The 22,594-nt window shown below is 47.6% G+C and overlaps 1 protein-coding gene across 1 annotated transcript; it reads left to right on the forward strand.

Annotated features, from left to right (window-relative positions):
• The first annotated feature begins 531 nt into the window (after window positions 1-531).
• Window positions 532-21,551, forward strand: TRIM35 (tripartite motif containing 35). The gene is made up of 6 exons (XM_070375490.1): window positions 532-1,051; window positions 10,656-10,751; window positions 12,837-13,067; window positions 13,396-13,418; window positions 14,248-14,366; window positions 15,903-21,551. The coding sequence occupies exons 1-6, from the start codon at window positions 617-619 to the stop codon at window positions 16,478-16,480; spliced, it is 1,482 nt and encodes a 493-aa protein (XP_070231591.1). The 5' UTR covers window positions 532-616; the 3' UTR covers window positions 16,481-21,551.
• The last annotated feature ends 1,043 nt before the right edge of the window (window positions 21,552-22,594 follow it).

Below are 22,594 nucleotides of genomic sequence, written 5' to 3' on the forward strand. Positions count from 1 at the left end.
GGGCATAGATCTTTCAAAGGGGCACTGCAAACTCAAGCGGTGAAAACGCTAACGACGTTGCAAGATCACACTCCACTAGGAACCACAAAGTAAGGAGCTCTGGCTTCTCCCACCTCGAGGGCCTGAGATTTCCGGGAACTAAGGAAGTAGTGGCAACCCACTCCAGTACTCTTGCCTGGAAAATCCCATGGACGGAAGACCCTCGTAGGCTACAGTCCATGGGGGTCACAAAGAGTCGGACACGACTGAACGACGACACATGTGACTACATCACAAGGAAGTGGCTCATTTTCCATTTGAAATCGGAAGTAGGTTTCAATGCTACGGAAGCCCTACAGCACGGATGGGTAGTTTCTTCTTGGCTAAACTTGTAGGGCACGCCTAGAAACCGCGCGGACCGCAGAGCAGATGGGCTCCGCCCTACGCTTCCGGGATTTCCCGAGCTGACCGGAACTGGGGCGGAGCCGCTTAAGCACACCCAGAGCAATTGGCCGGGGCCGCTGTCGCTCAGTGCTCCGAACGGAAGAGGCTGGGCCCTTCTCTCAGGGTCCGGAGAGCAGTCAGGCGGGTGGGAGGGACTGGAGCGAAAGTTACCGGCTCAAGAGCCGGGAAGGTTATGGAGCCGGGCCCCGCCGCGTCCCCTGGACCTTCCCGCTCCTTCAAAGAGGAGCTGCTGTGCGCCGTCTGCTATGACCCCTTCCGCGATGCCGTGACTCTGCGCTGCGGCCACAACTTCTGTCGCGGGTGCGTGACCCGCTCCTGGGAAGTTCAGGTGGCGCCCACCTGCCCGGTGTGCAAGGACCGCGCGGCCCCCGCCGACCTGCGCACCAACCACACCCTCAACAACCTGGTGGAGAAGCTGCTGCGCGAGGAGGCCGAGGGCGCGCGTTGGACCAGCCACCGCTCCCCGCGCCTCTGCCGCCTGCACCGCGGCCAGTTCAACTTTTTCTGCCTCGACGACAAGGAACTGCTGTGCTGCTCTTGCCAGGCCGACCCCAGGCACCAGGGACACCGCGTGCAGCCGGTGAAGGACACCGCCCACGACTTTCGGGTAAGAGTTGCTGCGGGCGGGAGTTGGCCGAGAGCGCACGTGGACCGGAACCTAGCATCCTGACCCCGCTGCTCCTGCACTCCAGCCTGCCAGGGCTGGGTGTGCCCAGTCCCGTCCCTCTTGCCCCTGCCAGCTTGCTGGTGCCTTCTCAGGACCCCATCTTCCCCTGGTAACATACAGAGCCTACATCGAGTACCGCCCAGGGGGTCTGAGATAGAGGAGAGACTGTCAACAGGAAGTCTGAGAATTGGGGTTACAAGATGTTCTTAAGACCGCCCGCCCACCTCTGAAGGGCTGAGGCTCTGCACCCTTTCTACCAGGCGAATGTGGCTCATGCCCATTTTAGAAGCACAGGTTGAGTAAGCCCAACAACCCTGGAACTTGGCACACAGAGGGCAGAGGTGCAGCACCCGAAGTCCTGGTCAAGGATATGGAGCTTTTAGGTCTCCCCCACATCCCTCACCTACTTCCTGGGCCCCATTTATCGGATAGCTCTGGGGAGGCCTCTGGCCCTGGCCAGCTAGTTTATCCTGGATCACTCTCTCAGCATCTCCCATGCCTGGAGTTTCACTGGTTATAAATAAAGGAGCTCCAATATTTTGGCCATCTGATGTGGAAAGCCAACCCACTGGAAAAGACCCTGATGCTGGAAAAGATTGAGCAGAGGAGGAGAAGGGGACGACAGAGGATTAGATGGTTGGATGGCATCATCGACTCAATGGACAGGCGTTTGAGCAAACTCCAGGAGATGGTGAAGGACAGGGAAGCCTGGAGTGTTGCAGTCCATGGGGTGCCAAAGAGTTAGACATGACTGAGTGACTGAACAACAAGAAAAGGAGCAACTTATAAGGGAAAACTAACGTGAAGTTTTTGGCATAGGAAGGAAAATGATCAGGAAATAAGGGTTAGCTAGCCCAGGAGTTTTCAGAATTTTTGACCTTTGCTGGCCCATTGTTGTTGTTCAGTTGCTCGGTCGTTTCTGATTGTGACCCCATGGACTGCAGCACACCAGGCTTCCCACAGTGAGAAATATTTGTTTTTCCATTGTGACTCAGAAAGCCACATGTATGTATCATGTTCTGTATCAGTGGAAACAAAAATTCTGTGAAAATCTCTATTGTAGTCTGGCATTTTCTGTCATTATATTTTAAAAATTTCACAGGCTGTAAAACATTATTTTATCACTTATTAATACCAATTAATACATAGGTCAGACCCACAGTTTGGAGAACACTGGTTAGCTAGTCTGAAGATGAGTGTATTGAAAATAAGTGTATATTTCAAAAAGTTGAAAATAATTCTGTAAGAATGCCTATTCTTCAGATACTGTTTTAGTGCCTTTGTTGTTTAGTCACTAAGCTGTGTCTGACTCTTTTATGACCAGATGAACTGTACCTTACCAGACTCCTCTGTCCATGGGATTTTCTAGGCAATAATACTGGAGTGGGTTGCCATTTCCTTCTCCAGGGGGTCTTCCTGACCCTAGAATTGAACCCACGTCTCCTGCATTGACAGGCAGATTCTTTACCACTGAGCCACCAGGGAAGTTCACAATGAAAGTAGACAGTTCCATTACATTTTGGCAAAGTTCAAGTGAAGGAGAGTGTCATCAACATGCTTATTTGAAGAGTGTTTGAACAGTGGTCCACAGCGATGCTTTTTCTTATTTCACCTGGCAGAACTGCCATGTCCTGATTTGAGACAGCCAATGTATTATTAAGTGTGGGCATTCTGGGCATCCTGGGGGCTGTTGTTGAGGTAAGGAAACACCATGAATCAAGTCGTGATGAGTCACTGTGGGGCTGGCAGATATAGATCAGGAAGGTGGGTGGGGGTCAAGGCCAAGAACACTAAGGCAGAACCTCCAGGTTTGGGCTAAGCCAGGATTCAAGATCAGTGAGCCAGGTACCAGGGAGTACATATGGTCTAATGACCTGTTACTGTTTATTCAACAGATGTCTTATACTGCTAGGCCCTGGGATACTGCAGAACAGGAGCTGAGCAGTAATTCATACCTTCAAGGAGCTTTAAGCAAAGACCCAGGGAATAAGAAGGTGTTAGCCAGGTGAAAGGGGTCAGGGAAGGTATTTCAGGCAGTGGCATGTGTAAGGGTCCAGAGGAGGGAGGCCAGATTTTCCAGGTACCTAGAGAATTTCAGGGTGAGAAAGAATGAGGATGGAGATGCAGAAGGAGCCAGGAGGTCCCAGGCTTGTCCTTTATCCTGAAGACTGTAGGGAGAGGACTTCCCTGGTGGTCCCATGGTTAAGACTTCACCTTCCATTGCAGGGGGTGCGAGTTTGATCTCTGGTTGGGGAGACAAGATCCCACATGCCTCGAGTCCAAAAAAAAACAACCCCAAAACATAGAGCAGAAGCAACATTTTAACAAATTCAGTAAAGACTTTAAAAATGATCCACATCAAAACAAAAAAATCTCAAAAAACCCCAAAAAAGACTGGGGAGTAGTGGGAATGTTTTAAGCAGAGGAAGGATGCCATCAGAGCAGTGGGTACTCAGGACAGTGTCTGAGGGGCCAAGGAGTCCAGTCCCAAAGATCTGAGGAGTGTGCTTAGCCTGGTGCCAACTGGCATCACTTGTATTAGACAGTTGTGCGCCAGGGCTGTCCTGGGTGCTGAGGCTGCAGAGGTCAGTAAACCAGAGCCCTTGCCCTGTGGAGCTGGGGGAAGTCAGCCAGCAGAGAGTCAAGTTGTAGTTCTGGATGATTGGAGTAGGTGGAGGTGTGGGGAGAGTAGCATGGGAAGGCAGGAGAGGTGAGAAGGGGCCAATGGGGAGCCCAAAAAGCTTTTACATAGGGGTTTGGTAATTTGATTTGTGTGTTGGAGACTACTTTGAGGAACTCCAGCAAAAATAGCAATCATACCAGACAACATCCTTTTTAAAAAAAATTATGTGTTTATTTTTGTCTGTGGTGAGTCTTCATTGCTGCATGCAGGTTTTCTCTAGTTGTGGCAAGTAGGGGCTACTCTATAGTCGCAGCACATAAGCTCAGTTGCCCACACTTCGTTGTTCCGCAGCGTGTGGGATCTTCCCAGACCAGGGACTGAACCTGTGTTCCCTGCACTGGCAGGGAGATTCTTACACTGAGCCACCAGGGAAGTCTGCAGCCTATATTTTTTGAGCACTTACTATGTACCAGGTACTCATAAGTGTTTCTGTCAACACATTTAATCCTCACAAAAACTCTATGAGGTTGTATATTAGTTTCCAGTTGCTGTTGTCATAAATTGCCACAAACTGTGGTTGAACACAGCACAGATTTGTTATTCCACAGTCCTGGAGGTCAGAAGTCCAAACATCAAGGTGTTGGCAGGACTCTATGCCTTTTGGAGGCCAGAATAGGGTTTCTTTCATTGTCTTGTCCAACTTTTGGAGGCCCTTTCCTCCATCATCCTGAAGTACATCATTCCAGCTTCTGCTTCTGTTGTCTCCTTGTCTTCTCTGACTCCCTCTTGGAAAGACCCTCATGATTTCAGGGAGCCCCTGTGGACAATCCAGGATGATCTCCCTGTCTTAAAGTCCATATGTTAATCACATCTACAAAATCCCTTTCGCCACATGAGGTAACACATCCCAGAATTAGGATGAGGGCATCTTTGGAGGAGGGTATAGCAACCCAGTTTCACTGCAGTATTCTTGACTGGAGAATCCCATGGAAAGAGGAGCCTGGTGGGCTACAGTCCATGGGGTTGCAAAGAATTGGATGCAACTGAGCACACATCTCTGGAGGCGCTGGTATTCAGCTTACTACACCTGGGTACTATTCTCTCCATTTTACAGACAGTAATACTGAGTCTCAGAGAGGTTAAGTAACTTGTCCAAAGCCAGAGCAGTTACTGTAGAGTTCACCTGGGGCCTTGCTCATCTCTTACTCCGGTGAGTGACATTGATAGACCCTTCTCTGGTGTCGGGCTAAGGTCTTCCCTACCAGCCCACTTTTCTGGGAGCTGTGAGGGCAGCTGCCTCTGTGTTTGGGTTCTTCGAGGCTTGTGTGGATGAGGGCCCCCATCAGTGGGCCAACAGGTATGGACTGAGTGCCTGCTCTGTGCCAGGCTGATCCCCTGCCTTCTTGGAGTCAGGTGGGCATAATCGAATACGTGCATACATCCTCAGTCGCTCAGGCATGCCCGACTCTTTTTCGACCCCATGGACTATAGCCCACCAGGCTCCTCTGACCATGGGATTCTCCAGGCAAGAATACTGGAGTGGGTTGCCATTTCCTCCTCCAGGGCATCTTCTGGAGCCATTTCCTGCATTGGCAAGCAGATTCTTTACCACCTGAGCCACCAGGGAGCAGTGGATGAAAGCCTCTGCCTTTGCAGAGCAAGCCTTCATTGTCTGCAATTTATGGAGCATCAGTGTGCTTGGTGAGAGGACCAGGCATGAGGACCTACCCCCAGGAAGCCTGCGGCCTTTCCAGGAATGTGAGACAATGATGCTGGGTACGAAGTAAAGGTGTCCATGGAGGAGCAACTAAACTACACTGGGGAAATCAAAGCAGGGTTCTAGAGCAAGTGGGGTAGGGGCCCAAGTCGAGTTTTCAAGGCCATGTTGGGATAGTTGCCTGAAGCAGGTGGGGATCATATAGAAGCAGCAGTCTATGCAAAAGGACATGCTGTAAAGCTTTAAATACTGTAGAAGATTATCTTTATGACCTCAGGGGAGGGAGGCATTTCTTAAAACCAAGGAGCACTAATTTTGATTTGTCACCTTGGATTAGTGTTGCTGATCTTGATCTTCACATAAATGGGATGAAACTGTATGTACTTTCCTGCAAAATAATATATACATGTACTTTTTGACTTGTCTATGTATCAGTCAGTTCAGTTGCTCAGTCGTGTCCGACTCTTTGCGACCCCATGAATCGCGGCACGCCAGGCCTCCCTGTCCATCACCAACTCCCGGAGTTCACCCAAACTCATGTCCATCGAGTCGGTGATGCCGTCCAGCTATCTCATCCTCTGTCGTCCCCTTCTCCTCCCGCCCCCAATCCCTCCCATTATCAGGGTCTTTTCCAATGAGTCAACTCTTCGCATGAGGTGGCTAAAGTATTGGAGTTTCAGCTTCAGCATCAGTCCTTCCAATGAACACCCAGGACTGGTCTCCTTTAGGATGGACTGGTTGGATCTCCTTGCAGTCCAAGGGAGTCTCAAGAGTCTTCTCCAACACCACAGTTCAAAAGCATCAATTCTTTGGAGCTCAGCTTTCTTCACAGTCCAACTCTCACGTCCATACATGCCCACTGGAAAAACCATAGCCTTGACTAGACGGACCTTTGTTGGCAAAGTAATGTCTCTGCTTTTTAGCATGCTATCTAGGTTGGTCATAACTTTCCTTCCAAGGAGTAAGCGTCTTTTAATTTCATGGCTGCAGTCACCATCTGCAGTGATTTGGGAGCCCCAAAAAATAAAGTCCGACACTGTTTCCACTGTTTCCCCATCTATTTCCCATGAAGTGATGGGACCAGATACCATGATCTTAGTTTTCTGAATGTTGAGCTTTAAGCCAACTTTTTCTCTCTCCACTTTCACTTTCATCAAGAGGCTTTTTAGTTCCTTTTCACTTTCTGCCATAAGGGTGGTGTCATCTGCGTATCTGAGGTTATTGATATTTCTCCCGGCAATCTTGATTCCAGCTTGTGCTTCATCCAGCCCAGAGTTTCTCATGATGTACTCTGCATATAAGTTAAATAAGCAGGGTGACAATAAACAGCCTTGATGTACTCCTTTTCCTATTTGGAACTAGTCTGTTGTTCCATGTCCAGGTCTAACTGTTGCTTCCTGACCTGCATATAGGTTTCTCAAGAGGCAGGTCAGGTGGTCTGGTATTCCCATCTCTTTCAGAATTTTCCACAGTTTATTGTATCCACACAGTCAAAGGCTTTGGCATAGTCAATAAAGCAGAAATATATATTTTTCTGGAACTCTCTTGGTTTTTTGATGATCCAGTGGATGTTGGCAATTTGATCTCTGGTTCCTCTGCCTTTTCTAAAACCAGCTTGAACATCTGGAAGTTCATGGTTCATGTATTGTTGAAGCCTGGCTTAGAGAATTTTGAGCATTACTTTGCTAGCGTGTGAGATGAGTGCAGTTGTGTGGTAGTTTGAGCATTCTTTGGCATTGTCTGTCTTTGGGACTGGAATGAAAACTGACTTTTTCCAGTCCTGTGGCCACTGCTGAGTTTTCTAAATTTGCTGGCATGTTGAGTGCAGCATTTTCACAGCATCATCTTTCAGGATTTGAAATAGCTCCACTGGAATTCCTTCACCTCCACTAGCTTTGTTCGTAGTGATGCTTTCTAAGGTCCACTTGACTTCACATTCCAGGATGTCTGGCTCTAGGTAAGTGATCATACCATCATGATTATCTCGGTTGTGAAGATCTTTTTTGTACAGTTCTTCTGTGTATTCTTGCCACCTCTTCTTAATATCTTCTGCTTCTATTAGGTCCATACCATTTCTGTCCTTTATCAAGCCCATCTTTGCATGAAGTGTTCCTTTGGTATCTCTAATTTTCTTGAAGAGATCTCTAGTCTTTCTCACTCTATTGTTTTCCTCTATTTCTTTGCACTGATCACTGAGGAAGGCTTTCATAGCTCCGCTTGCTATTCTTTGGAACTCTGCATTCAAATGGGAATATCTTTCCTTTTCTCCTTTGCTTTTCGCTTCTATTCTTTTCACAGATATTTGTAAGGCCTCCTCAGACCGCCATTTTGCTTTTTTGCATTTCTTTTCCATGGGGATGGTCTTGATTCTGTCTCCTGAACAATGTCATGAATCTCCATCCATAGTTCATCAGGCACTCTGTCTATCAGATCTAGTCCCTTAAATCTATTTCTCACTTCCACTGTATAATCATAAGGGATTTGATTGAGGTCATACCTGAATGGTCTAGTGGTTTTCCCTACTTTCTTCAATTTAAGTCTGAATTTGGCAATAAGGAGTTCATAATCTGAGCCACAGTCAGCTCCCGGTCTTGTTTTTGCTGACTGTATAGAGCTTCTCCATCTTTGGCTGCAAAGAATATAATAAATCTGATTTCGGTGTTGACCATGTGGTGATGTCCATGTGTAGAGTCCTCTCTTGTGTTGGAAGAGGGTGTTTGCTATGATCAGTGCATTCTCTTGGCAAGACTCTATTAGCCTTTGCCCTGCTTCATTCCGTATTCCAAGGTCAAATTTGCCCGTTACTCCAGGTGTTTCTTGACTTCCTACTTTTGCATTCCAGTCCCCTATAATGAAAAGGACATCTTTTTTGGGTGTTAGTTCTAAAAGGTCTTGTAGGTCTTCATAGAACCACTCAACTTCAGCTTCTTCAGTGTTACTGGTTGGGTCATAGGCTTGGATTACTGTGATATGGAATGGTTTGCCTTGGAAACGAACAGAAATCATTCTGTTGTTTTTGAGATTGCATCCGAGTACTGCTTTTTGGATTCTTTTGTTGACCATGATGGCTACTCCGTTTCTTCTAAGGGATTCCTGCCCACAGTAGTAGATATAATGGTTATCTGAGTCAAATTCACCCATTCCAGTCCATTTTAGTTCACTGATTCCTAGAATGTCGACGTTTACTCTTGCCATCTCCTGTTTGACCACTTCCAATTTACCTTAATTCATGGACCTGACATTCCAGGTTCCTATGCAATATTGCTCTTTACAGCATTGGACCTTGCTTCTATCACCAGTCACATCCACAACTGAGTATGGTTTTTGCTTTGGCTCCATCCCTTCATTCTTTCTGGAGTTATTTCTTCATTGATCTCCAGTAGCATATTGGGCACTTACCGACCCGGGGAGTTCCTCTTTCAGTATCCTATCATTTTGCCTTTTCATACTGTTCATGGGGTTCTCAAGGCAAGAATACTGAAGTGGTTTGCCATTCCATTCTCCAGTGGACCACATTCTGTCAGACCTCTGCACCGTGACCCGTCCGTCTTGGGTGGCCCCACATGGCATGGCTTAGTTTCATTGAGTTAGACAAGGCTGTGGTCTGTGTAATCAGATTGGCTAATTTTCTGTGATTATCACTGAAACCATTATCACAGAAAATGCATCTGTATATGTATCGGTAATTTGTTCCTTATTTATTGCTAAGTAGCTTTCCATATGTAAGTTAAAGTGTTAGTTGCTCAGTCGTGTCCGACTCTTTGTGACATAAGGATGACCAGAACGAATTGGAAAGAAAACTAAACCTGCAGTAAAGGAAATCACTGTTTATTTTCTGTAGAAGTGTGGTTAAAAGAATAGACCGTGGAGTCAGACACATGGGCTAGTTATTTACTGCTGTGTGACAAACTCCCCCAAACATAGTGGCCTCAGACAAAAGTGTCTACTATCTCATGGTGTCTGTGGGTCAGGAATCTGGCATGACTGGATGGGTGTTTCTGCCTCAGGGTCTCAATGGTGCGGCAGTGTGAACCGGGGCTGCAGTCTCATCGGAAAGCCCGAGGAGGCCAGGATCCCTGCTCAGGCTCACTTGTGTGGTTGGCAGCAGGATTCAGGTCTTCATGGGCTGTTGGTCGGACACCCTTACTTCCTAGCCCCCGGGGCTGCTCTGTTGGTTGGGTCACTTCCATCTAGAGTGAGGGAGCAAAAGAGGGTGAGAAAGGGTCAGTGTAGGCTTTTTGTCACCTCAGCTCATCTCCCGTCACTTTTGCCACATTCTCTTGATTAGAAGCATGTCTTTTGTAGATCCAGCCCTCAGGGAGGGGCTTTCGGAAGTGCAGTACTGGGAAGTGGGGATCCATAGGGCCTTTTCCAAGGCTGTTTCCTCCAGTCTGGCCTCAGTGATTGATGTCCCTCCCACCTGCAGAGCATGCTCACTCCCTCCTAGGATCCCCAGTCATCTTGTCCCATTATGACGTTAGCTCAAAGTCCAGAATCTTGTCATCTAAACCAGGCCCAGGTTGGGATGAGGCTTTAGGGACTAAAAACACAGCTTAAATTTACCACTCTGTTAACTATCTACATAGCATTTACATTGTACTTACAACTACTTACACAGACTTTTATACTAGCACTGAAGCATTTTTACATAAGGGACTTGAGCATCCTGGGATTTCAGTATCTGTGGGGATCCTAGAACCAACCCAGGATGACTATGGTTTAGACAAGGTCCTGTGGGAAGAACTGGGTTAACCTCGTAATCAGACCTGTTCTTTCATGACTGTAAACCAGTCCAGTTCACAAAGTTGTGAAGGGGGCCTGTGAGCACATTGTTGACCCCCCAGCTCGGGTTCACTCCTCCGCCTGCACCGGCTTTAGGCTTAGCAGGATGTCCTTCTGTTCTGTCCTGTGACCAGCATGGAAACTAGTCCCTTTACCTCCTCAGCTGTTTCCTATCTGTTTCGGGTATAAACAAAGGTGCTGGGTTAGAGGGTATCAGGCGGCCCTTTGTGCTGTACACCATCAGGTGCAGGGTCAGAACTATGCTTTCCCCACTGTGTCCCCCAGCATGTGGCTGGACTGGGTTCAGTAAATAATGGTCGAGTGGTACCCACAGTGAAGTGCACCTCCAGCTGTGATGTGGCATGCTGCGTCCCTGCCCGGCCTCTGCCCCTAACCCACCTCCTTCTGGTCCCTCTTGGCAGGCCAAGTGCAGGAACATGGAGCATGCGCTGCGGGAGAAAGCCAAGGCCTTCTGGGCAATGCAGCGCTCCTACGAGGCCATCGCCAAGCACAATCAGGTGAGTGAGCACTGGGGCTGAGGGTGCAGATGGGCACACTTGGACTACCGTGGGGCAGAGGTGTGGGTGGGCTGGCCCTGGCCATGGCTGCTGCTACAGGGTCAGCCTTCACCAGCCTTGCTGGCGAGCACAGCCTTGCCCTTGGATGCTGATTGTGACTTCATGGCATCTTTAAACACCTGGGCGTGGCCACGCCAGCAACCACCAAGCAGCTTCTGCAGCCCCCTGTGCCTGTGAACTCAGACTGATAACAGGTGCCATGCTGCACCACCTGCTGGGGTGCTCAAACCAGCAACACCGCCATTCTCACACCTCACATCCACTGTCTCCAGAATGCACCTGTCCATTGATGTTCCCTCTCCACTCCCAGCATCTGTTCCAGGTCCCCATCGCCTCTGCCTGCCCTCCTACCTGGGCCCCATGCTTTTGCTCTTGTATGCAGTCCACACTCCTTGCAGTGGACTGATCTTGTAAATAAAATAGATTGGTTGCGTCACTCCTCTGCTTCAAACTGTCTAGTTCAAGCTCCTCACCATGGCCTCAAGGGCCCTCATCCAACCCCCATGCCCCCCCGCTTCATCTACCCCCAGGCTTGGCCAGTGCCATCTGGCCTGATGTGGGATGCATTGGGGATACCTGGGTTGTGTCCATATGTCCAAGTGACAGCCCTTGTCTGTCCATCCCAGCTGCTGTAGAATTTTCATGTAGTCAGTCAGTTGTGGAGAGTCCAGGATACTGGCTTGACTAATGCTTTTCCTCTCAATTCAGTCCATCCTGGTGAATGAGAGGTGAAAATGTGTCTTCTCCTTTATTGAGAGGCTCCATGGCCAGTGTGAGGCTGGCTGGAGCTGACTTTGCACTGGCTGGCTTTTCTTGTCCACTCTGTTTTTTATCCCCCTGTGTGATAAGAAGCTTCCCAAATTTCACTCTCTTCCACTGTACCTTGTCAGTCTTTTTACCTGATATTTCAACAATGCCGTCTCTCCTCCTATGCTTTTCTTTGGTTATTAAAGTAAGTCAAACAAAGTGTGTGCTTCTTTCATAAGAATAACAGCTATCTGTATTTTTCCTGTGAATGTTCACATTCTTTTTCTTGGGATGTTTGTCTTGTCTTCTTGTAGAGACTTAAGAGCACTTTGTATATGAAGAATAACAATCTCATATGTGTTGGAAATATTTTTCCTAGTTTGCCCTTTTTCAATAAATTGTGCATGCATGCTCAGTCATGTCCAACTCTTTGTGACCCCATGACTGTAGCCCTCCAAGCTCCCCTGTCAATGGGATTTTCCAGGCAAGAATACTGGTGTAGGGTTCCATTTCCTCCTTCAGGGGATATTCCTGACCTAGGGATCAGATTCTTTACCACTGTGTCATCTGGGAAGCCCTTTCAATAAATCATTTCCCTCCCTTTCTGGTCATTTCCTCCTGTTCAGTGAATCATTTTGTCATATTAGCATGTTACTGATTCAGTTTTAAAATAAATACTTTCTACTATTTTTTTAAGCATCTATCAAATCTATCAAATTTGAAGTCCTAGTATTGGAAGGCGAGTGATTTTTAAAAATCGTTGCTATTTGCAACAGTTCACTTGTGTGATTCAGAGTTTCCCTCACTATCGTACAACCTATGCAAGTACAAAATATTATTGAGGAATTTATAGAATTACAGTTGTCCTCTATAAGCACTGATTTTGTTTTATTCATTGATCTAAACAATCTCATTATGCTGTTTGACTTTTTAATTTAAAACATGTCTTTTTTACAAAAATTTTTGGCCGCGCTCCGGGGTTTTTCTTTTGGAGGACCACTTAGTTGCCCCGAGCCATATGGGATCTACGTCCCACGCACTGAAAGGGGGATTCTCAACCACTGGACCACCAGGGAAGTCCCTATGCTGTTTGACTTATTTAAACTCACAAATATGTGCTAAGAAAGCTGCATCCATATTTTATCTTCGGAGGTTCTGCACGTGATTTCTTTTTTTTAAAAATGGAGTTCCTTTGCTAAACATCTGGGGGCCACCCGCTGGGTGACGGCTGAGGCTCCGCCCCTCCTCTGCCCCACCCGGCCCCACCCTGTGCTGCAGGTGGAGGCAGCTTGGCTGGAAGCACGGATCCAGCAGGAATTTGACAAGCTCCGCGAGTTCCTGCGCGTGGAGGAGCAGGCCATCCTGGATGCCATGGCCAATGAGGCAAGGCAGAAGCAGCACCTGGCGGAGGAGAAGATGAAGCGGCTGACGGAGGACACGGAGGCCTTGGCCCATGAGATTGAGCGGCTGCAGATGGAGATGAAGGAGGATGACGTTTCCTTTCTCATGGTGAGGAGTGCAGTGTCCAGATCTAGTGACAGGGGCCAGATTTCAGGGGCCAGCGGGGACCCTGAGATCAGCAGCCCTGGCTATATTGTTTTTTAAAATATTTATTTATTTATTATTTTAAAGTATTTATTTTTGAGGTGGTATTGTCATCTTAACAATATTATTAATAATTTAATTATAGCAATATTAACCTTAATATTATTATTAATTTAATAATATTAAATGTCTGATCCATGAACATGGGATGTATGACTCCTTTTGAGGTCAGAGATTTATATGTTTTCTCTGTGTCTGTGTTTGTGTATCTGTTTGTGTTTTTTTTTCCCAGAAACACAAGAGCCGAAAACGCCGGTAAGTTGCCAAGTCTGGTAGGGGGAGGGGAAGCATAGGCAGAAATACCAGGGGTGCAACCTCAGGTGGCTCCCGGGCCAGGCAGGTGGTGAGGCCAGCTGGTGCAGTACAGAGGCAGCAGTGGGATCGGCCAAGTGGAGAGCCCTCTTTCAATACACGGACTTCCAGTTTGCACTGGTGCAGTGTTGTCTTCCTGAGGGTGGAGCGTGACCATCTACTATGTGGGGAGAGATTGTCATCCTGCATGGGGCTCGTAGTTCTCTGACGGTCAGCCCAACATTTAACCTTCTCCTTTGGTCAGCCCCCTCCCTCTGAGAGTCTCAGGACATATTAGTTTGTGTTGATGGTTGTTGGGGTCACAGAGATGAATGGGGAATAATTGTGTCCCAGTCAGAGCTGTACAAAGATGGAAGAGAATGCTTTGGGTGGTAGTGAGTTCCCTGTCACTGGAGGTGTTCAAGCAAAGGCCACTGCCACTTTCAAAACGTGGGACTAGAGGGCCCCTAAGGTGCCTTCCGACTCAGACATCCTGTGAACTGATGTGTATGTATCATTTCTGCTCACATGAAATTAAACCATGTCTGAGAACCTCCTGTTTATATTTATCCCGGCAAGGGCAGGAAGGGCTCTAGTACTGAGTCCTGAAGAATATGAGCCGCCCAGTTGATTCCTGGCTCATCTCCCATCAGAGCCCAGTGTAGGTTTGTCTTGAATAAGGCAGCCAGGGAATGCAGGCCTGAGGCAAGGGATCCTGTTTCCAGCTGACTCAGTTAGGCCCAGAACACCTGCCCCTGGCCCTGCCCCGCAAAGCCCACTTCTCCTTTCCTAGCCTCTTCTGCACGATGGAGCCGGAGCCCATCCAGCCCGGCATGCTCATCGACGTCTGCAAGTACCTGGACTCCCTGAAGTACCGCGTCTGGAGGAAGATGGTTATGTGTGTTGAATCTGGTGAGTGGGGGCCCCAGGCAGGTGTAAGAGGCTGGGGGAGGTCATGCTGGGCAGAGGGCCAGCTGAACGAACTCCTTCCCGCTTCCCACCCCATAAGACCTGCACCACCTCCCTGCACTAGTCACCTTTCCAGCCTCTTTCACGCAGGTCCCTGTGCCCTGCCCCGCTGCATGTCCTGCTGCTCAAACCATTCTTGACAGAGCGCTTTCCTATTTTGGGTCCTGACACTTGGCCACCTCTCCAGAAAGAGCAGCTGACTTCCCTTTTTCTTCAGAACCATATTATATATATAATGAAAGAGAAGAGCTCCTCAGTTTAGGGCTGCCTCTCCCAAGGGGATTCTAGCCCATGCAAGTCGCTGCGGACTGAATGTGTCCCCGACCAAATTCGTATGTTGAAGGCCTAACCTCCATGTGATGGAATTTGAAAGCAGGGCCTTTGGGAGGTGATCATAGTTAGAGGAGATCATGTGGATGGGGCCCTCTGATGATCAGATTAGTGCCCTTTTAAGAAGAGACACCAGAGAGCTGGCTTCTTTTCTCTCTCTACCTCTGCCTTATGAGGACACGGTAAGAAGGCAGCCATCTGTAAACCAAAAAGAGGGCCCTCAGCAGAATGTAAGCATGCTGGATCCCTGGTCTCAGAATTCCAGTGGCAGAACCATGAGAAATATTGTCCTGTTGTTTAAGCCACCCCATCTCTGATACTTTTGAAGTAGCATCCCAAACTGAGACGTGATTTTATGGGGAGAAATGTCAGTGACCAGGGGCATGTCACATGCTTTTCTAAGGTGGTACAGGCATCTTGTGAGGTTCACTGGCTTCCTGTGGCTATCCTCACAAAAGACTGAAGTCTGGATGCTTTAAAATGACAGAATTTTCTTCTCATGGTTCCAGAGGCTAGGAGTTTAAAGCCAAGGTGTCTGCAGGGCCACACTGCCTCTGAAACCTGTAGGGGAGGATCCTTCTTCGCTTCTTCCTAAATTTTGGTATTTTCTGGTGGGCTCTGCTCAGGCAGTTGCAGCACTGCGACCTGTGCCTCCATCATCAGAGGGCTTTTCCCCTCAGGTGACTGGTTTTCTCCTTTTTCATAAGGACAGCAGTTATATTGGATCAAGGGCCCCTTCTCTTCCCATCTGATCTCATCTTAAATTGTTAACATCTGCAAGAACCTCATTCTCAAATAAGGTCACCTCCTGAGGTGCTGGGGTTAAGACTTCAACATACCTTTTTTGTAGGGCACGTTTTATGGGGTTTTTTGAACTTTATTTTGTATTGGGGTGTAGCCGAGTAACAATGTTGTGATAGTTTCAGGTGAACAGTGAAGGGACTCAGCCATACATATACATGTATCCATTCTCCCCCCAACTCCCCTCCCATCCAGGCTGTGCAGGGCACATTTCAACCCATAGTGCGACCCCCAGCCCAGGGCAGCCCCCTTTGTTCACTGGGCCAGGTGGAACACAGTGGGTCAGTTTAGGGGGACCCGAGGCCACAGGCTGGTCTGATTTCCCCACTGTCTTCTCTCCGCACCCAGTGCCTTTCAGCCTTGATCCCAACACCGCGGCTGGCTGGCTCTCTGTGTCCGATGACCTCACCAGCGTCACCAACCACGGCTACCGGGTGCAGGTGGAGAACCCGGAGCGCTTCTCGTCGGCGCCCTGCCTGCTGGGCTCCTGCATCCTGTCGCAGGGCTCACACGCCTGGGAGGTGGACCTGGGGGCACTGGCCAGCTGGCGCGTGGGGGTGGTGCGGACGCGACAGGATGCGGGCACCGAGGGCCACGCGCACAGCTGCTACCATGACACGCGCTCGGGCTTCTGGTATGTGGGCCGCACGCAGGGCGTGGACGGCGACCACTGCGTGACCTCGGATCCCGCCGCGTCGCCCCTGGTCCCCGCCATCCCGCGCCGCCTGCGCGTGGAGCTGGAGTGCGAGGAGGGCGAGCTGTCCTTCTATGACGCTGAGCGCCGCTGCCACCTGTACACCTTCCACGCCCGCTTCGGGGAGGTGCGGCCTTACTTCTACCTGGGCGGCTCGCGGGGTGACGGGTCCCCAGAACCACTGCGCATTTGCCCGCTGCGCATCACCATCAAGGAGGAGCTGGACAGCTGAGGACCCTTCGGCCCGCTGGACTCCGCTTGCATCCAGCAATCGGTCCCATTTCCTTCCTGTCGCTTCCCAAAGCCACGCTTGCCTTGGTACTTCTCTACCGCCTGCCTTCTTACCAGGATCTTCCCGCTGACCTACCCTGTCATTTTCTGTGGCTCCAGGCCACGGGCCTTTCCCTCCTTTTTTTTTGGTCCCTTTTCTCCCCCACTTTGAAAGTCAGCCAGGAGATACATCCTGGGTCAGGCTTTTTCCAAAGTTGTGGCATCCTCTGGATGTGAATTTCCTGATCCAGATTCTAAGATTTCTGGGGATAATGTTTGTTTCTAGAGTGGGTCTGTTTAAAAAATGTAGGTTTTTGTTTTAAAAGCATTTTTCAAGTGTTGTGAGGCCAGCAGATGGGAGGGGACTGCTGTTGAAAAGAGTTTGTTACTTACAGTTCCTAGGAGAAGGGGTGCTGCGGTGGGGATGGTGTGGGGAGGGGGGCACCAGGGGAAGCACCAGAGTCCTTAGGAGGCAAGGGGCGTGCTTTTCATGGAAAGGAACAGAGGAGGCAGGGTACCGGGTGAGTGGGTTTATGATCGGCAAGTCTGAGTACTTTTCACAGGTTCTGGGGCATAGTGGCTGCCCCTAGTTGTCCTGAAACCTGGATGTGGGTTGATTGTACATGTGTGCATGCTCAGTCATGTCCTACTCTTTGTGACTCTATGGGCTGTACCCACCAGACTCCTCTGTCCGTGCAATTTTTCATTCAAGAATCCTGGAGTGGGTTACCATTTTCTGTTCCATGAAATCTTCCTGATGCAGGGATTGAACCCTCATCTCCTGCATTGACAGGCGGCTTCTTTACCACTGAGCCACCTGGGAAGCCTGTGGATTGATTAGCACAGGGGATTATTGGCTTGGAGTGGATCCCTGTGAGAGCCTGGCACAGGAGGTAGTTGGGGTACTGTTTTGCATGTAAAAGATTGACTGCATTCAAAAGGCACACTCACAGGGGGGTTGTTTGCTGTCTGCAGGAACTTGCTGGCCAGGGAGGCTCCAGGAGCCAGAGTGGCCCCAGGAGCCAGAGTGGCAGGAATTCAGAAAAGAAGAAAATATGGTTATTCTAGCACCATTGCCATGGCTTTGGGCAGGACCCATGCCCTGGCTTGTCTGTCACTTTATACTGGTATTTAAGGCTGCTCTGTGGGCCTTGGTGGAGCCCTTCAGGGTGGGGGTGGGGACAAGGCTGCCCATCCAATCGGCTCTAACTTATAGATTAAGACTTCTTGCACAATTTCCTCTTGAACAGAGTTTCCAGAGCACTTTAAAAAACACAATTTAAATAGCATGATTTTCACTTTCCTCATCTGCAAATGAGATGGTAGATCTGGAAGGTGATGGATGCGCTGCAGTTGTGTGGAGGACCTTTCTCTGGTTCCTCTCACAGAGGTACAGGAGGAGGAGAAGAGGGCCCCTTTGTGTTAGGAGGGAAGGGAGGCGATTCTGTCCAGGGAGGGGGGTGTGTTGGTGTCAGGAATGAGGAGGGGCTCTGGGGCTCCGGTCTCTGCTGACCTCAGCCTGCTCATTCTTGTTCTGCTGCCTTTTACATCTTCATCCTGATTTCTTCTCCCTCTGCCTTGCCTCCAGACTCCTGCCTTACCTTTTCGTCTTCATGTGCCTGTGGAGGATTTTTAATTGTCACCTCCTCACTTGTGTCCTGGGACAGGGAATGTCTCCCTGTAGGAGCAATGTTTTAATGGAGGTGTTTTTACCGAAGACTCACAAACTTCTCCTGCTTGTGTCTCTTGGTTCACCGAAATGGACATTTTAAACAGAAATGATGATTCAAAACTAAAAATTGGTTATAAGTGTGATGTGTCCATCATTGGTGGCCAGGGGAGGGAGGTGGTAGGATATACCACTGAGTCAAGGGGACCAGATGCAAGAGAGGGGTGAGGATGTTGGCAAAGGGGTGGATGTGAGCTGAATGGCCCCTCTAAAGATGCTCAGATTCAGCAAAGCTCAAGGCACTTTGGACCCAACACATCTGAGTCCAGTGTGCACTTTGTACCATAAAGTATTTATCTGGCCTGTTAAATGCAAATCACTACCTAATAAATCTTGACCTGAAACTATTTTGTTAGTTGTTGTAAACTTTTAAAAATGTTTTTTCCTTTCCATCTTAGGTGTTGGAAGGGCTTTGTTTTATTTTTACAGGATATTGTGGATTGCCTAGGCCCCTTTTTACCAAAATAAAGTGTTTGAGCCAAAGTATACCTTTTTTTTTGACATTTTCCTTTCAGTGTTCTCATAAGCAAAAAGTTTCATTCACCTTGTAGCATGTATTCAATGTTTTTGTTTTTATCATTGGATAACCTATTATATGGATATATACTGCATTTTACTTACCAACTCTTTAGTTGGTGAAAACATTTTGATTGTTTTCACTTTTTGCCATTATGAATAATGCTGCTGTAAATATTTGTGTGCAAGATTTTGTGTGGACATATGTTTTTTGTTCTTGTGGATAGGTAAGTAGGTGCAGACTTGCTGGATCATGTCCTGACTCTCGTTTAACCTTTTGAGGGACTGCCAGGCCATTTTCCAGTGTGGCCGCACTTTGTATAGTCTTATAATGTAGGGAGGTTCCAGTTGGTCCATATCCTCGTTAACACTTGTTACTGTCCGTCTTTTAACTTGGGCATCCTAGTACATGTGAGGTCGTATCTCATTGTAGTTTTGACTTGGATTTCCCTAATGATTCATGGTATGGAGCCTCTTTTCAGGTGCTTATTGACCATTTGTTTACCTTCTTAGGAGAGCTGACTTCAGATCCTTTGCCCATTTTAAAATCTTTTTTTGTTGTTATTGTTTTTACTATCTAGTTGCGAGAGTTCTTCATACATTCTAGACACAAGTCCCTCATCCAGTACATGATTGCCAAACATTTTCTACCACTCTGTATTTTCACTTTCTGGAAGGTGTCCTTTGAAGCACAGAAGTTTTCATTTTGGGGTCTGGTTTATTTTTCTTTTTGTTGTTTGTGTATCCTGGAACTCTTACCTTTGACATTGCCCTTAAGCCTGTTCTAGGTCTTGGCTCAGGCATGGGCAGCTATCTCAGCATGGGTAGCCATTCTATTGACAAGGAGCCCTAGTTCAGGAGCCCATTCCTTCTTCCCTTGAGCCCTCCTACCCACATAATGTGATGATTGAGTGTGTGCATGGGAGCCCAGGTAAGATGTACCCGGAAATTTTATAAGCTGGAGGCATCTTTGGTAAAGAGATAGCAGCTGGAACCAGAAATCCAGATTCCTACACCCAAGTCCCAACTGTATGATTTATGAGCTACTGAGCCTTCGAGCCTCTGCTCCCTCATCTAAATGAGGATTTAAGGTACCTACCTCAGGTTGTAGAGATTAAATGAGGGGATTTTTGGGGTACAAATGCTTTGTATTATGTCCTAAACATACTATAGGCTCAATGCATGTTGGCTAATTCTTCAGAAAGTGGAAGATTTTGAATGCTGACATTATGATTCATGTTAATGAAAAACCCCAAAGGAAATTGAGAAATGAACTTACATTGGGAATGCTTAAATTTCTTGAGACTGGAAGGTTATAGACATAAAACTTATGTTTATTAAAACAACATGGGAAAATGGTTATGTTGTAATGACTGAGAAGACTAGAATTTATACATATAGACATGCAACACACAATTTGTCTCTAATTTGTGTATGTTGTTTGATGAGATCACCCACTTATGTGGCTGTAAATCCAAAAGGTACAAAAGAACAGCCTCTCCCACTTCTGCCCAGACACTCAGCCCCTTTCTTTGTGGGCAGTCATATTACCATGAAAAAAATCCAGAGGAATTTCATGAACAGCAGTATTCTGTTGTGAGTATATTCTGGTTTCCCCAATACACTATAATTTAAAAGCAGATACTTTTGGGGGCTCCCCTGGTGGCTCAGGGGTACAGAATCCACCTGCCAGTGCAAGGAGACATGGGTTCAATCCCTGGTCCAGGAAGATCCCACATGCTGTGGGGCAGCTCAGCCTGTGTGCCGCAACAACTGAATATACACCCCTAGAGCCTGTGCTCTGTAATGAGAAGCCACCACAATGAGAAACCTGTGCACCGCAACTGGACAGTAGCCTGCGCTCGCAGCAGTGAAGACCCAGCACAACCAAAAATAATAAAAGCAGATACTCTAGGTCTGTATCTCTAAGCAACCCAACAAAAGGAGACAACTCAAAGGATGTTATTAACATGATTTCCTCCCCTCTAAGAGGAGGTTTGTCATGGATGTTCTCATATAGTCAGTTCAACTGGTGCATTCAGCTTCTTATTTATTTCACCCTAAGGTTTTAAAACGGAAAAAAAAAAAAGTGGAATTTAGCTGCTCATGACATAGAAGACAAACCTTACACTTGAGACCTCAACATACGTTTTTAAAATCTCAGTCCTTACCAAGGTATCTAGTGACCTACATAGCTAGTGTGTTAGTGGGGGATGAATGATCTGGGTTCAAAGTCTGCCTCAGCCACTGTGTGACCTTGGGAGAGTTAGCTAACTTCTCAGTGCCTTAGTTTCATTATGTGAAAAATGGAGATCTTAAGATGAGTGGAGATAATAACCTACCTCATAAGGTGGTCATGAGATTAAGTGAGCAAAAGTGTAAACCAGGACAAGATCTGACATGTACTTGGCAGTTGAGAGTTCACTGTTTTGCTTGGCTGTGCTACTATGGTACTTCACATAAAGCCATTCAACTTCTCATCTGTAAACAGGGAAATGACATGTGCATGATGTTTTCAAGGTCTTTTCCAGTTCTAATGTCCTTTGATTCGCAATTTGTGTCACTAGCAAAGGCTGGTATCCTGCACACGGTAGGGGCTGCTGATTCCAGGTGCTGCAGCTGACCAGCATTCAAGAACCTGAGTGTGGCTTGGTACCAGGAGCCTTGTTTCCTCATGTGTTGAGTCTGGAGACAAAACTAAATAGTCGTCATGTTTGAAGGATGGCAAGGTTGTTCCAGAGAGGAGCAAGTCTTGGGAAATTGTTCCTAAGATTAGTAATCAATCATGCACAATAAAATTGGACAGTCATGTTTCACAGATGGTTCATGTGCTTGTATGTACAAGATTAAAGAATGTCAAATATTGACTTGAGTGCACCGTGAATATGATCTTTGTGGCCTCAGAGCTGCTGGATTGGGCAAAAGATGACTGATCGTTCGTGGTGGGGACTATAGTAGGTCCCTTCAATTTTCAAAAAGAAAATGCATCTTACAAGGTTCTATGCCTCCTATTCCTTCCCCAGCCATGCCTGGAGGACCCAGCAAGACAGATCACTGGCTATTAAAGCCTGATTCCCTAGCACATGGGAAGTGCTCCTGTGGGTGCCATCAGTCCCTGTTTGTGGGTGTTGCTTGGGTGGGTTTCTTTCTCTAGGGAACAGGCTGAGGATGGGAAATTCAGGTTTCTATGGATACTGGTCTAGCTGGGATTTGCATCATGTATTTCAGAGACAGTCTAGGAACAACGTGGGCTCAGGAGGAACATAGAGGCACATGGAAACAGTTGGAGGGCCTGGGTAGCCAAGCTCCATTTCAGCCCTTCTCCGGGGACGCAGATCTGAGATCCCCACCCTTTGGAGAGGCTGCAACTTGGAGCATGAGGATCCATGGAGGTGGTTGAGAAAGGCGCCCCCTACAGGATGTGGCAGGTACCGAGAGCTCTACAAAAGTTAATAACCTTTTGCTTCCCTTTTTATCTCAGCAATTCCCTCTCTAGGGGGTCTTCTCTACCCAGGGATGAACCCCAGGTCTCCTGCATTGCAGACAGATTCTTTACCAATGAGCCACCAGGGGAGCCCCATTGACTAAAGGGTCCATCAATAAGAAGGTTTAGCATATGAAGTCTCCCTTGTTTATTTATAAAGCATTCCACCATGCCCCCACTTCTCCATTTCCATTATCTTGTTTTAAATTTTTATTGTAAAATACACATAAAAATTACCATCTCATGTACTTTTAAGTGTACAGTTTGATAGTGTTAAGTATATTCACATTGTGGTGTTTCCTTATCTTAACCCCAGTGTTAACCACAGATATTTTTCCATGTCCTTT

Source organism: Bos mutus, chromosome 8 (genome assembly GCF_027580195.1).
Source record: "Bos mutus isolate GX-2022 chromosome 8, NWIPB_WYAK_1.1, whole genome shotgun sequence".
In the NCBI taxonomy this organism is placed as follows: Eukaryota; Metazoa; Chordata; class Mammalia; order Artiodactyla; family Bovidae; genus Bos; species Bos mutus.